Genomic DNA, 15,658 nt, shown 5'->3' with positions numbered 1-15,658 from the left:
TATTTATCCTGTATGTATTCTTGTTCCATCTTGTCAGGCTGTTAGGGGGATGTTACATCACCTTTTTTTCAGTTACCATAGTTAACTTCAGTTGTAAAACATGGTTGCAAGGCCAGTAAGTATAAATATTTATTCTAATCTTTGATTCAAAATCATCTTAAACATGTGAAAAACAGATGATTTCCCATTAAAAAAGGGCCCAAGCAGCTGTGAGGGCTTGGCTTTTGCATTCCACAAGGATTCTTCTTGTTTCCCAAACAACTTGTAACTCTTCTTCTTCAAGAGCAGCCTGTACATTTGCTCAATGACTGTAGAACAAGGAGGGATAGCCATTTCCTGCCACGTTGAAACTGGCAGTTTCTGGGGGAAAATTAAAGTTTTCAATTAAAAATTGGCACTTATTCATTGTCACCTGATATTGACAACAGCTGTGCTGCTGCCTAGTGTCAGATGACCAAGGCAGCCTGAAGGCCCAATGAGCTTAGGCTGCTTAAAATCCCAGGCTGTCTGTGTGTACATGAGGAGAGGTAAAGAAAACAATCTCCATAAATGTTCCCTTCAATAGGGTAGGCCTCTTCAAAGCTCTTCACTCTGTGGTTAGTACAAAATATTTGTAAAAGTAATTTATTTTATTCTTTCTCATTTATCCTCTTCTTCTTCCCTGGGTTGGCTGCAGGTGTGCCTTTTTGGGAATTCAGAAGTGTCCTTGAGGGATCACCTACGGTCAGGTGCCTCAGAGGAACAGTTGATTCAAATCATTGGAGCAGCAGTGGGCAGAAAAAAGAAACAGCATGCCGGTATGTTCCTTGTACTTGAGAAATAACAGCAGTGCTAGGGAAAATAATGTCCTGGTACCTGTAACCTTCCATGAGAGTTAGAATCCAGACTGTCTGAAAGACTTCCAAACTGACTTTTGTTCTCAAATAGATACAAATGCCACTGCTCACGACAACAACAGCAAAGTGTAAAGCTAAGTAGTTGCACTGGATCCCCTTTTTTTTAGATTAGCTTGCTGTAAAAGAAGTACTAAGACTAAATGGAGCTGTCAGTCCAAGTACTGCATTAACATGTTTCTAGAAGTGACAAATCTCTTCTTCACTGTGCAGGAGTTTGTGGGCACTCATCTAGTGCTCTGCACAAGGTCATGACACAAGGTCCATGCTGATGCAGTCACATCCTCAGGCTGTATTCATCTTTCCTGAATTTATGTTGATATTAACATTCATATCTGAACCTTACTGTAGTTTTGTAATCTGGCTCCAGCTGGGAATGCTGAATTCTTGTACATGAACTGGCTTTATGGTCATGGCTTAGTCCCCTATACACTAAAATGTGCTTTGGCCCTTTTGTTTTCTTGCAGATTCTGACAGATTAACAACAGTAGGTTTTTCCCTTTTTTCCTAACATGTGAAACGAATTTAAAGGTAGCCTTTAAATCTACACGTAGACTAATTTGCAAAGTACATTGGTCTGACTCAGATAAAATAGTGCCTTGTAAACCTAAGGGAAGGGGTGGAGGGTTTGGTTCCTTTATTTGTAGACCATTTATTTATGAATTCTGATTTGGGAAAGCAGGGGGTGGATGGGGAAGAGTCTACTAAAGGCGTTTTGCCATCAGCAGCATTTACCTGACATTGTCTGTCTTCTCCCAGTTTGTGTTAATCTCACAGTTTGTTTTAATCTTCTTTGAACTGGAACACTTATTCACAGCTTATCTATAGAACTAGAACAGTCAAATACCGTTGTTAGAGACAAGATAGTCTCAAATTGATTGAATTCTGTAGTAGGTAGACTGTAATTCACATTATGGCAAGCTTTCTGGGAAAGGGTTCTGCAGTGTGATAGACCCATAGCAGCTGGGTGCCTGGAGACTTGGGCAGCTATAGTTTTAGATAATGCCACGCTGGATTCCCCCTCCTCCAGTTCCCTTGGTCTTTACTGAGCTTTGTTTTTCCTAGCATACAGGTTGCACTGTGAAGAGCAGAAAACTAAATATGTAAACCAGATGCATGACTTAAAGCCTAAAAAGCCAGGATTTTTATGTGTTCCTTATTTTATTTCTAGGCATGTTTAACATTTCCCAGATGAAAAACCGGCCAATGGTCCTGATTGGTGGGTGACAAATCAGTACGTAAAAAACATACAGTGATTTTGTTCGGTTTCTGTCTTTGGGGGAGCAGAGTAGATTGGGCTTCTAAGTCTAGCTTTTGGTTCTGCCTTAGGTTTAGGCAAAGAAATGGGCTTTTAATTAAGCAGTTATATTTAACACACTGAAGTGGAAGAGGAGGAAAGGTTTAATGTCCCTACCAAGCTTTACCCCATTTTCCAAGTGACAGCCCTGGTTTTGTTTTCTCTAATTATGACAGTTCATTACATTTTCCAAAGGGATAATCAACTTTCCTACCTTATTTCCTATCAGCTTAAGAAGAACAGTATAGTTATTTATAAGACAGTTTGGGGTGAATTTTGACCATATTGCCATATAAATATAAAGGATGCAGAATGGAGTTTTATCCATGTATTAAGAAATTAAACTTTGTTTATAATGTATATAGAGCCAGCAAGCTGAAAGAAATGCAAGTGTTCCTACCTCACTACTACTTCAGAATTTGAGATGTAGGGCTTCGTTTTTTTGAAATTGCCACTTATTGCTGCAAAGTCTCAGAACATATCCATGAAAGCCCTATGAGCCAAGAGCCTTTCCTTCTAGTGTCCATTGAAGCTGTTTGCTAACTCTCAGTTCTGCCTGAAGCTCAGTTCATGAGAGATGTAGCACTGCTGGGGTTCTCTTACTGATTTTTAACATCTCCTTCAGTGTGATTTTTACCTCCTTCCATACCTGTGTTTCCCTGTTCTGTAAGATAGCTATCTTTCCAAAGACCTTAATAAATGGTTACAAGAGTTAGCTTTGTGAGATTAATTGCAAGATGTTTTGTTGTTCCTTATCAACAAGATGTGGGGGGAAAAAAAAAACCAAAACAATGGTGAAAGACCTGAACATGTTTTAAATCCCAACTCTCATCCTCCCATTGATGTTTTGGAGCAGGTTAGCTGTTGGGCAGCTTAAAACACAGGTTTTAAAACAGGTACCATTGGGGAGGGGAACATGCATTAATCTGCAGGTCTTTGCAACAGGTGATACAATAACAACTACTCTATTTTTAAACAAAGCCCCTAGGGCTTGTACTTTTGTTGCCTTTATTACGCAGTAGGATCCACAGAGGTCTTTAGGATAGGTCTTCACTGGGAATGTTTTTCACTTGGTGCCCCACTTTAAAGGGCCATCATTTCCCATGTTGACTGGTGCAAGATTGTCTTTTTGAGTTTGCTTTTGCTCTCTTGTATTTGGCCACTGCTACATTGTGTTCCAGAAAAAGGGTAAGGAGGATCCTTTGTTTAAAGTGTGTATTGACTTGCTGCATGAGGAAATAATTTTGTTGGGGTTTTTTGGTTTGGTTTTTTTTTTTTTTTTTGGTAAGATGAAAAATACTATAGTAAACTCTTGACAGCTCACTGGGACCTACGTAATTTTTCACGTTGCCTTTGAAAGAATTCCCACACTCCAAAGTTAGCATTCATAGCAATGTTTGGATGGCTACAGATCAGATCAATCCAATTTCCTTTTGAAAAGTGCTTTAACATTGTCTGACAGGGCAGTGAAAGAGGCAGCCTGTCCAGGTCTTCCTCCTTCAGCTGTTCCATCTCCCTTTGAGACTGACTCCTGGCAGTCACCGCATCAATAGAGAGACTGGAGATGAGTGGAGAGTATCCCACTGTGACACATGGGGAATCATTAGGAGATTTCCTAATTGTATTTTGAATTACTTACAAACTTCAAATAATGCTGGCGTGCAAGCAGTCAGTGGGGGAGTGTGTGTATGGAATTAATTTAATGAAATTTAATTAATTTAATGCTGTGGAAATCACTAATTGGTTTTGCTAGACCCAGTAAGCCAAACCTGGCATCTTCCCTGCACTGCTGTTGTCCAGTCCTTTGCTATGTGGTTTGTGTCTTATTTCCCTTAATCAAAATATTCCTTTTGGCAGGTTCTTCTTCTCCGGGGTTCACTTCAGTTATGGGAATTTCCTCATTAATTTAAGTATCTCCTGCCTTCTTTTCTCCCCCTGAGATTGTGCTAGTTGGAAACTGACATAATTAAACTTGAGGTGCAGTAATAGGATATAAGGAGATGGAATTTGTCAGATGGTTTCACTATACGGTGCAGTAGAAAACCATTATCTTTTTTTTTTTGTAGGTATATGAGCAATTTGGGTGCAAATAGAGATGACTAGGTACAACTTCAAGAAGTGTAGGTTGTTCAGAAAAGCAAAGATGCTTTGCACTCATGACTGTCTCTTGCTGTCTGTTTACTTCCCACTCTGCTTGAGCAAACTTCTCTCCCGTCTCCCACCCACGAGTGTTTACCCTGTGGAAGGAAGTACTTGTCTGCCTTTGCAGTCTGGCTTCTCCTGAAAACAAGACTCTTTTACAAGGGTTTAGCTTCAGCTTTAATACTAATCAAGGAATCCAAAAGAACTGAGTGCTTTGAGTTCCTGGATTTTAAAAGGAATATTCAGGTTAGGCCCCACTATGAAAAGAAAGAGCAAGAGAAGAGGAATAAGAAAAATAATTTTCTGTGCTCTTCTAAAGCACAGCAGTGTTGCATTCAGTACATTTATGTCCATTTAATCCCATTCCTCAGAGGTAAACACATGGCTTCAAATTTGCAGGAATCTTAACTTTAGTGGATAGACCATCAGCTGTAGATGAAAAAAGGCCTTTGCCTGAATTTAGGTTATTGCAGTGATTAAAATCATGAAATCTATGGTTGACTTAATCTTCAGGAATGGGTACTTCCAGACCAATGTTTGGAGGGTACTCTGGATGAAAATGGTGCTAAGTGCATCAGTCTTGTTTCAGCAGAGGTTGGGACTAGCAAGGAAGAGTTTGGTGGGTTTGTTTTTAAAAAAAGAGGGAGGAGCACAACGAGACCTTTGTCCACACTGTGTCTGTTATTGTCATGTGGACAGTCCCTGGGCAGCAGAGGTAGCCCAGCAATGTGGGGCAGGAAGCTGTTTTGATGCACCCATGGATAGGCTGAAAAGGGCGTCCTTGAATACCAGAGCTACCAAAGGGAGATTATTGAGCACAACCTAATTCCACCTTTCTCAGAGCAGAAAGAGAAGGAGCTTCAGAAAAAGAGAAACATACTTATCAATGGTGCTGTTAAACCAGGGCTTTGCTGCTTACCTCTTTACTTACAAAACATTCACTTTTATGTGAAAGAGACTCCTCCTGTCTTCACACTTGGCATCTAGCCCAGTACAAATGCCAAAACCAAAGGATTAAATGGTGAAAAGGGGCAGGAGGGCCTACTACCTCTCTGCCAGCTGGGAGCTCTGCCAGCTTGACTTGGAACATGCTTCTGAGTAGATTTAAAATCTATCTGTCATTGAGGGGACTGTGGTTTTTCCAGTGCTTAAACTTCAGCTGTCATTAATGTGTTAAGAGCTGACAATAATATGAGAGGTTCCCATCACCCTCTGAGCTTGTAGACAGTGCAGTTGCAGTGCTTCTGGTCCCTGCTGTCCTCAAGTGCTGGCATAACCCTTCCCTGCAGAAGGAGGTGAAAGGAGGAAGTGCAGCCGCCTGTGCTGGGAGGGAGGTGTTTGGAAAGGCAGAGTTGAGAATCTGAGTGTAAGAATTTCCTATTAACCCTGCCAAGCTTTTGAAAGAAGGCTGGTGCTGGGATGGTCCCAAATGGATGCTGAGATGCTGTGACTCACTTTTCTTCAGAAGTGATGTTCCTATAAGCTTTCTTGGCTGCTGTTTCTCAAAAAGTGTTGATGCTTTTAGAAAGTAAGTTGTTTCTTTTTGTCAGGGACCTCGAAATGAGTGTTCTGAGTCTTGAGGTTTGTAATAGCAAACAAGGAAATGCAAGGAACTGATGAGAGAAGAGAAAGAGCTTGAGGAAAAAAGTGGGTATTTGCAGACTTATTGAGGTTTTTGCAACATGGGAAGTCCCAAGCAGTGCTGTGACAGGGTTCTCAGTTGCTACCGGCAGCTTAGCTTTCCAGTTAGTAAGATGTTCTTCTCATGTTACTTTTTGTTTTTTCCCCAGAGCCTGCATTGATGTCATTCCTACTATGCCAAGATGCCCTACAGAATCCCCCAAATTCAAAGCAGTGGGGCCACACATTTAGCCATTGGCTGACTTTGAGAGTAAGTTTACCCAAACAAAAGGGAAAAACATCAATGAAAAACACACTTACAGGACAACTTTTCCTCCCAAGATCTCACTCAGAGAAACAGTGGCATATGGCAACAGGAATTCTACAAACCCAGCTCCGAGGCTACTGTGTCTTCCAGAAGAACCCAAGCTCCACATTGGATACAAAGTGCCTTGATACTTCTGTGGGCCAAGTTTCTGTGGACCGTCAGTTCAAAGATACATGTTCAGGATCTGAATTCCATACCAGGGATTTGGGATCTTGCACCAAGGTACCTCGTGCCTCTGACAACTTGACTCACACTGACGAGGAAGGACGGGCCACAATGGTTGATGTTGGAGGGAAGCCAGATTCCAGAAGAACTGCTGTTGCTGGTGCCGTGGTTCTCCTGGGTGAGAAGGCATTCAGGATGGTCAGGCAAAACCAGGTGAAGAAAGGGGATGTGCTGGCAGTAGCCCAAATTGCAGGAATTCAGGGAGCCAAGCTGACCAGCCAGTTGATCCCATTGTGTCACAACATCCCCCTGTACCATGTTGAGGTGTCTCTGAGCCTGGATGAGGCCAGACACGCAGTGGTGATCCGCAGCTCCTGTCACACCTGGGGAAGGACAGGTGTGGAGATGGAGGCTCTCACAGCTGCCAGCCTGGCTGCGCTGACCGTGTACGACATGTGCAAAGCAGTCACTCATGACATTGTCATCCAAGAGCTCAAGTTGCTTAGTAAGACAGGTGGGCAGAGAGGAGACTTCTCAAGGGTCTAGATAATATCCAGATACCTCCAGCCCTCCAAGTGACCACTGCTCCTGTTCAGCCTCTTACAGAAGTCCTTGTGCTCAGCTGGTGGGCTTGGAGACCTCAGCGGGTGTGTACTGTACAGCAACCCCATGCCTCCAGCATTGCCTTAGTCTGTCAGCTCACTGCTGGGTGAACAGTGGAGCCACTTAGCCCTGTTGAAAACCATGTGTGTTTTCTTGAGGACAGACTTCTCCACTCTGCCAATACCTCCATTTCAGTGTCCTCGTGCTGAGATTGAGAAAAGATTCCTGCTTATACCACAGAGGTTTCTGGGTTTTTGGTTTTTTTTGCCTTTGTGAAATACACCTGCTGTCATCATACCTTGCAACTGTGAGCTCTGGAAATGAAGCAACTGCTGAAAATGCTGTTATTTGGCAACAATTTCTAAGTCAAGGATTAAGATTTCAGAATTGTGTCTGTCCATCTTTTCCCCCTGACCTCTTCCGTTGAATTTAGAGGGTGACAATGAGAAGAACACAGCTGGGGAACCTCACTGTACAGCAGAGATTATAAACATGGAACAGTCAGGGTCAAGGGGCAGCTCCCATCCCTTTGCAGTGCTACTGCTTCCCTTCACAGAATCAAAGAATCCCGGAATGGGTAAGGTTGGAAAGGACAACAGTGGGTTACCTGGTCCAACCTCCCTGCTAAGGCTCCCAGAGCACAGGGTTGTGTCCAGACTGGAATATCTCCTGCGAGGGAGCCTCCACAACTTCTCTGGGCAATCTGTTCCAGTGCTCAGTCACCTGCAGAGTGAAGAAGTTCAGGTGGAACTTCCTGTCTATCAGTTTCTGCCCGTTGCCTCTTGTCCTATTGCTCAGCACCACCAAGAAGAGGCTGGCTCCATATTCTTGCCATCTCCCTCTTAGACACTGGCATATTGCAACATCAGTCATCTCTTTTGGATGCTGAACAGGCCCAGCTCCCTCAGCCTTTCCTCATAAGAGAGACACCTGCAAGTGGGAAATAATTCACATAGTTTCAGAAGAAAAAAAAATGGCAGCTGCCCAGTTTTCTGCCTTGAGTGCTCTGTAAAACATCATGCAGAAATGGGATTTCTGGATTTGGAAGAATTATTTTTCTGATCTGAAAGATAGGTTTTACAATGTTAGAAGCATGTTCCAGCATTTTGACCTTAGCACTGAAATACATGGATGCCCTGTCTGCATGCTTGAGGGATTAATTTTGCCAAGCACAGAAGTAAGTGTTAAGTTCTCCCTGACTTTAGAAAGAGATGTCACACCAAGCTCTAGAAGACTCCAAATTTTTTATGCTACAGTGCAACTCCTAGTAACCAGCAACCTGCATAGTCCTGACAGATCAAACAGACTTTAATACCAGTGGTCACTTGGAAAATTAAGGTAGTTACCGTTGCCTCTGCCAGAGTGTCTTCCTGCATGTTTCTCTAATTTGGTTTTCATTAAGTCGTCTGGCCTTGGAGCACTTAAGTGTCCCCATAAATGTAGCAGTGGCCACAGTCATGTAGCATTAATTAGCTTTTTTTGGTAGTTAACTGTCCTAGATAAGAAATTACTCAACATTATTGTTAATATTGATGGCTGCTTTTCAAATGTTAATTTAAGTGCTCTAAACAGGGTGTTACTGGTTGCTTATGGCTAATGTGAAGCTGCACATGATTCAGGGTGCTCCCTCCATATGCACAGGGTTGAAGACAACTCTAGTAAGGTCAAAGATGCTACAAAAAAATCATCTTAAGCCTAAGAGGTTACTGTGAGCGCACCACACTGCCACACGCATCCTGCTCATTTAAAGTAAGCACAGGGCTCAGAGGAGGAGGCAATAGGTTTTACTACAGATCCTTCACAAATCTCATACACCAGCTACAGCAAAAGGCACTCTTTCCATTGCAGGTGAATTGATTTGATTCTTTTATTTGTTGTCACGGTGAGATAAGGTACATCCAGTGACAGACATAGCAGCTATAGCTGAAAGGGAAGGGAGTCTGGAAAGCTTGGTGCCCAGACTCCAGAAGCCTTGGTACATTGATGGTGTGGTTTAGGAATGCTATTCCCCTCTTCAGTGTTCCGCCACTCTCTTGCTCCTCCATTCCTGTGGCGGGCTGGAGAGGAGAATTGGAGGCACAGTAGGTAAAGATCATGGGTTCACATAGGAACAATGTACTGGAAACAGCAGTGGAATAAGAAAATGAGCAGTAACGGCTTCAGTAACAGAGGGAACAGGCACTATATGACTTCTCCCTTACTGGAAGAGACCCCATACCTGGTCCCCGTAATAACCCCCCATGCTGTTAGCTATTCCCCCTCCTGGCTCCTGCAAGAACTACCCATGTCCTGGCCAGAACCAGGAAAATCTACATTCATTGTTACAGTCTTGACTCCCTGTCATTGCCAGGAGTGTAGCTAGCACTGCTGTACTGAGCACCAACAATCCCACCCAGTCCTGCAAATACAAGAGACTCTGTGCATGTGTGGAACTGCTGCGCCCATAACACAGATGTTTCCTTAGCTCAGCATGGAAACAAAGTGCCAGGAAAAGGAAGCACACGTGTAACCTGCTAAGGCAGCTGACTGACACAAGCACTTACCTCTCCGCACCACGCACAACGCACCGTGCCCCCCTGGCCTGCTCCCAGGCTCTAGCTAATTTTGAAAATGGAAAGGAAACTCGAGATACTCAGTAGTAATAAAACAGTGCTTTGGGCATATAATTCTTTGGCTTCTGAGAAGTTTGCTGTCATGCTGTAAAGCCCACACAAAGGACTCAGGGCCACACCAGGGACTACTGAGCACACGCATGACCACCACGCACATCCCGTTACGTACGCACATTTCACTACTTCCTTGGTTTGAGAGTGGCTGGAAGTGCAGGGCAAACTGACTTTGGTGCCATTTTATGCTCATGTTACATTATCAGGTCTTTAAACTATGCACATGTATAGGTAATGAACCAAACACGAGTCAACATTTTGTGAGAGAAATGGGTTGAGAGCACTCTGTGTTTCTGTGGTGCTGGGTGGGCCATGGTGTAATATATGTTGATGAACTGACTATTTTTTGGAGGCTTGCTTTTTTTGGTCCACTGTATTTTTAATAAATACTAGTTGCAATGGAGTGTGGTTTGCATTACTCTGAATATCCTTTTTAGTTAATTTTTCTATGTTTTAACCCAAAAGCTTCTATGAATACGTTACCTCGGGACAAGCAACAAGACAGGCTTTGCAAGTTGCATGATTAGTCAGCAATTAGCAAGGGATCAGTCATAATAACTTAGTACTATAAAGAATCTTATTTTTTTCTGCTGTTGTTGAGTAAAAATCATTTTAATCTGGCTGTTCTTAAACTGTGTAATCCTTTGGGTTTAACATTGTAATGTATCATCTCTTGTCATTATCCCAGCTTCCCCCACATGCCTGTTCTGAGCCAGTGGCTGTATATAACATCACTGCACTTCGTTGCAGAACTGGGGCCTCCAGAGCTCTTCCTCCTAGTCTGAGTAACCACAACTGAAACCAAGGCTCGGGGAAGTGCCTGTATAAAAGTCCATCTCTCCTGTATCATGAATAAGCCTTAAGGGAAATTCCCCTTCTGATCCATCCAAGCTTCCAGGAAAGCTCTCTAGTTTCCTGCAACCAAGACGACATCAATGATCTTAGAGGTCTTTTCCAAGCTAAATGATTCTAAGGTTTCAAATGCTGTCAATCCTGAAATAAGCACAAAGCTTCACATCATTTTTCTAGGAGCAGAAACAGAGAAAAGCACCAAGCCCACCACCTCCTTCTCTTGAAGGGTGCCGTAAGAGTACAAGTTGTATTTCTGTGCATGTCAAACACAATTCAAACACAGGTACTGCAGATCATGGCAGCCCTCACAATGCACACACGGTAGAGCTTTGGCCTGCTAGAAACTCAAGTTGCCCCAGCTCGTGGCACATTTGTGTGTAACAGTCTCTTCACTGCTAATCCAGGCTGAATCCTTTGGGGCATCTTGGCCTGGCTTTCCTTCGTGCCCACATCCTGACACTAGTTACTCCACCCTCACACTGTCCTGTGTGGTGGAGCACTGGATGCAGCATATAAAAGGAGAAGCTGGCAGAAGCTGGTCATTAAGAATTTTCAAAGAGATTAAATCTACATCAAAAGAGTAGTGATTTCAGGAAGTGCTGGGGGAAGGAGAATGGGTCGTGGGGAGAAGATACAACTTGAAATACCTCAGGGAGAGACCTCTTTTTCTGAATGGAAACTGCTCAAAACCAGATTCTAAAAGCAACAACAGCTGAGCAGTAAAAAGAGCAATGAATTTTTTTAGCTATTCTCAGCCCCTGGTGACCTGCAGTGATTCCCTGTAAATTCCCTGTTACTCAGCTTTACATGGGATTTGACTGAACAGAATCTGGCCCTTGGTCCTGCCCCTGCCTTGGTGCTTTGCTGGTTCTCAGCTCCCTCTGGCTGCCTCAGCAGTCAGGCAGGCTTGCAACAGCTGAAAAATGGCTGGTGCATCGTGTGTGCTTTGGCCAAGACGGAGCTGCTAATTGGTTAAGTGGAAACACAGTTCACTTCCCTCCATGCACCAAGCCTTGCTCCAAGAGCAGCTCAGCATTTCAGGAAATCTAAAATTGGAGGAATTGCTGGTTGCAGTGGGCTGACCAGGTTTTCAGGTTTTTGAGGTGTCAGGTAAAAGCCTCAACCTAGGTCTCAAAACCAGTGGATGTGAGGAGCACTGCAAAGTCATGAGGATGGCAGGCAACACCCTGGCATGGTGCCAGAAAGGCACAGGATGAAGAGCTGAATTCTTTGTCACAGGCTAGGCCTGAAGGGCTTTGGGTGAACTCAGTGCACTCTGTCATAAGAGCAGATTCTCATTTTGGGCACAGCAATCTTAAACACTGGGTGGCTGAGACACAAATCCCGCTCTCTCTACCTTCCCCTGTCCCTCCATGCTGCCAGTGCCATGTTTAGAAAGCTTCCAGTTTAGCATCTCTATCTTTGTACTTACCCTGTTTTCTCCTTTGGGGAGTAAAGGGTACTCAAAATAGTAGCAGTAAAGTGCAGCTGAGTGCAAGTTCATGGGACAGGATGGGACAGATGCCCTGAGAGACTGCTGAGCTTTCCTCCAAGAGAAGCACAACAAACCAGGCATTGCTCAGCTGCGTGTACGCAACCCAACTGCAGTGGCATGGCTGTGGCCATCAGGCAAGCTGCCTACTGCCCATGGCTCTCCAAGGTGCCATCCACACCACACTTGCTCCATGGAACAAAGATTCACACTTCACAATTGCTTAAGGTTTGCTTCCAGAACCCCAAATTAGCAGCAGACAAAATTGCTTTATCAATGACTCCATCAACAGAGAGGGCATAATCTCAAATTCTGCACAGCCCACTCACAACCAGAAATTCCGTGCTACTAAGCTCTTCCTGCATGACTCTAGCATTAAAATTAAGTTTAACAGAAACACTCTCTTCTATACCCATGGTACTTTCAGGGTGTGCATCTGAAAGGATGTGAGGCCAGCAGAAGCAGGGTTTGTGTTTGCAAAGTCAAGGGTAGCTTGGCTGCAGCGGGACAGGAGGTAGGGGAGGAAGAGGAGGAGATAGCAGGAGGGCCATGCAGCTGTAAAGTTGTGTTAATATTATGCTTGGAAGATAACACAGGCTATCAGATACGCGGCTGCTCCACAGGTAGTGCCCTAGGCCAGTTACCTGCTGGTGCAGGTTGTGGCAAAACTCTGTCAACACCAGCAGAGCTGTGCAGTGTCACACCAGGCAGCACCTGCTGCTGGGAGCTGGGAGAGGGGGGTTCAGCTGCACAGCTCTGACCTGCCACTACTGCAGCCTTAATGAACTCAGGCTTCCTTATTGGGGTAATTTCGGCACTGAAGGCTCCCCATGTGCACAGTTGCAGCAAGGCTGGAATTGCTGCTGTGTGAGGCAGGGCCTGGAGTTACATCACTCGTCCATCCCTCTCTCCCTCCATCCCCTCTCCAGCTGCCACCCACAGTCTCTGTGCTTCAGAGAGCTGCACTTCCCCACCCTGGGCCTGACATTGAATGGAAATGTTTTAGCTCTGTGTGGCTCATTTGGCTTCTGCAGATCAACCCTTGGGGCCATCCTCAGCTTAGATCCAAGAAATGAGCTGAGCTCAGGGAAGGGAATTATTTCTGCTGCCCCTGAAGCCTCATCTCTCCTATTGCAGCTGGCAGCTCAAAAGGCTCCATCCTGCCAAGACTGAATCTTAATTGGGATCAGTGGAAAAGACAAGCTGCTGCCAGGGCCGCCCTGATCCTGGGCTCATCGAGAACATGGGCAGAGCTTGCCCAGACCCACAAGAGAAGGCCTTCACTACGGTTTACAAAAAATAAAATTCCCTCCAGAGTATCAGTGGAAGCAGCAGGCCGAGGCCAAGGAGAGGACATGGCTTAGCCATGGAGTTTGCAGAGGAAGAGCAGGTAGATCCACACCACATGGAAAATCCTCCTGTCCCTGTAGCCTGCTGGGAAGGGAAGCCACCAGCAAAGGCTGAGGTACAGCTAGTAATCCCCAGGCCCTGCAGTGAATACAAATACTGTAACCATCTCTGAACCAACACACAAAACTGTCACAGTCATGCCCAGAATTGCTCTTGCCAAGAGCTACAGGAAGAAGGACAAGGTAAGTTTTTCATCTTAGAAGAGAAAGACTAGAGCAAAACCTCTTCAGGCATCCCATGTGCACGTGGCACCAGGATGCTGCATGATGCTTTTTCCAAGCCACAGCTGCTGACTTCAAGCCCACTTGCTTCAAAGACCCTGGCAGAGCTCACTCATACCTCTGTGATTAGGCACAGTCTAGCCACCCCTTTGGCTTTGTGGAGGCAATCAGAATCAACACTGCCAACTCCTAATGCACCCAAGATGGGTGCTCCTGACCCAATTTCCTTACAAGCACAGAATCCTGTCATCTCAGCACTGTCTTGTCCCAGCAGCACCAATGTGCAGCAGGAGCAGAGCAGAGCAAGTAGCCATCAGCCCGGGTTATTTTTACACCATTTGTTGCACCTGGCATATTTTGGTGCATCTCCAAGTCCCTACCTCAGAAGAAGGCCACCGTGGCAAGTCTTGCTCAGACTGGGAGCTTTAGAAGAGCTTCCCTTGCTGATTCAGGGGGGCAGGAGCTTATGCAGCAGATGCCGTGTCAGAGCTGCTGGACCTGAGCAATGACAATGGGCTCTTGCTCTGGTAAAATGGCTTTAACGGGATTTTCCAGCCAGCAAACATGCTTTGAGGGACACACCCAGGACATTCAGCCATCAGCAACACGACTGCATGCAGAAGGCTCTTGGCCAGCCAGACTGGGAGGGGTATTTAAACACAAGTTTCTTGCCTTCATGTTTATAGCCTGCTATTTCTCTCCCGGGTTGCTGAGGATGCCTCAGAGCACATCCCTCTGGGATGTCCCAGATTCAGCAGAGAGGCATGGTCAGTAACAGCTCATCACCAGTAAACCATAGCTTTTGCAAACCTGTGCCAGAGAACTCCAGCTGAACCCCAGCAGCTGGAGGTGTTTTCATTTCCACTTCTCCAAGGCTGGTATTTCAAGGTGTTTTTATTTCTTTTTAATCAATGCACATGGCCAGCTCCGGAGGGGGCTGAACGAGGAGAGGGAGGCAGTGCAGCCACTGTTTCTGTACAAAGTATTTCCACATGCAAGCAAAACGGGGCTCAACACACTCGGTGCGTGGTTTGCAGTGCGGTTACAGGCTGCCGTTCCGCCTCCACAAAGCTGTTATTTATTTACTTAAAGACTTGCATTCCATGGAAAAAGATGCCCCAAGATAGCACTGTGTTTCTAAAATTAAACCCAGCTGGATGGAGTGGGGAGCAAGCAACTGAGCACTCCTGCACTCCCACCAGCAGCGGGAACAGGGTTCCCCGTGTCCTGGACTCTCTCATCCCCACGGAGCAGCAGGAGAGCCTGGCAAAATGCCCCGTGTCCTCAGCCATGAGGGAGGCAGCTCTCTGGGAAGTCAGACCAAGTGCCTTACTCAACAGCAGGAGTGCCACTGCTTCCCATGGCAGGGGATCAGGGTTTAAGAGCACTGGTGGCTCTTCCTGCCCCAGCAGCTCTGCAGGACAGCAGACACCTCACCATGTGCCTGACACAGGTTTGAGTGTGGCCAGAAGTGCTTTAACAGAATTTGTGAGGAAGGCTGCATTCCTGAGGCTCATCTCCAACCTAACCTAGCCAACATTTTCATCTAGTTTATGTATTATTGATAGCATCCTACTCACAGTAAAGCTCAACTAGCCCTCGCTGTTGTAATCTAAGTTAAGAAACCTATTCTCACAAAAGCCATTTATAGAAGGGTAGGGGAAAACCCAAGTATTCCTCCAACCTCACATGGCACCAGCAAGAAATCCCTCCCAGACACACTCTCAGCACCTGTTCCCCTGTCCACACGAGCACAGGGGCCGCTTCTACATCCACAAGTGGCTCTGCTCAGAAATGAGCACATCAGCGCATCGGAGCAGCTGTGCCAGAGCTGCCGCTCAGGGGCTTTACCATGGCCTGCATTTAGCTTCATCCCTCAGACAAAATGTCTCCTCACACACACAGCTGAAGCTCTCCAAAGGACAGGTTGGGCACTCGTGGAGCCCCCTGCACCCATCAGGGCTGGGAG

The 15,658-nt window shown here is 45.4% G+C and overlaps 1 protein-coding gene across 3 annotated transcripts in view; it reads left to right on the top strand.

Annotated features, from left to right (window-relative positions):
* Positions 1-10,117, top strand: part of MOCS1 (molybdenum cofactor synthesis 1) — a 30,733-nt gene extending 20,616 nt beyond the window's left edge. For 2 of the 3 annotated variants that reach the window (XM_048297716.1, XM_048297715.1), the window contains 3 exons: positions 677-797; positions 2,065-2,112; positions 6,123-10,117. In XM_048297716.1, the coding sequence (XP_048153673.1) occupies positions 677-797; positions 2,065-2,112; positions 6,123-6,991 (1,038 nt within the window). In that variant the 3' untranslated portion in view covers positions 6,992-10,117. The remainder of the gene's footprint in view (positions 1-676; positions 798-2,064; positions 2,113-6,122) is intronic. The other variant, XM_048297714.1, reaches the window with a different exon arrangement.
* The last annotated feature ends 5,541 nt before the right edge of the window (positions 10,118-15,658 follow it).

The sequence above is a fragment of the Corvus hawaiiensis genome, chromosome 3, assembly GCF_020740725.1.
Source record: "Corvus hawaiiensis isolate bCorHaw1 chromosome 3, bCorHaw1.pri.cur, whole genome shotgun sequence".
NCBI classification, from domain to species: Eukaryota; Metazoa; Chordata; class Aves; order Passeriformes; family Corvidae; genus Corvus; species Corvus hawaiiensis.
This window is presented reverse-complemented; position numbering and strand designations above follow the sequence as displayed.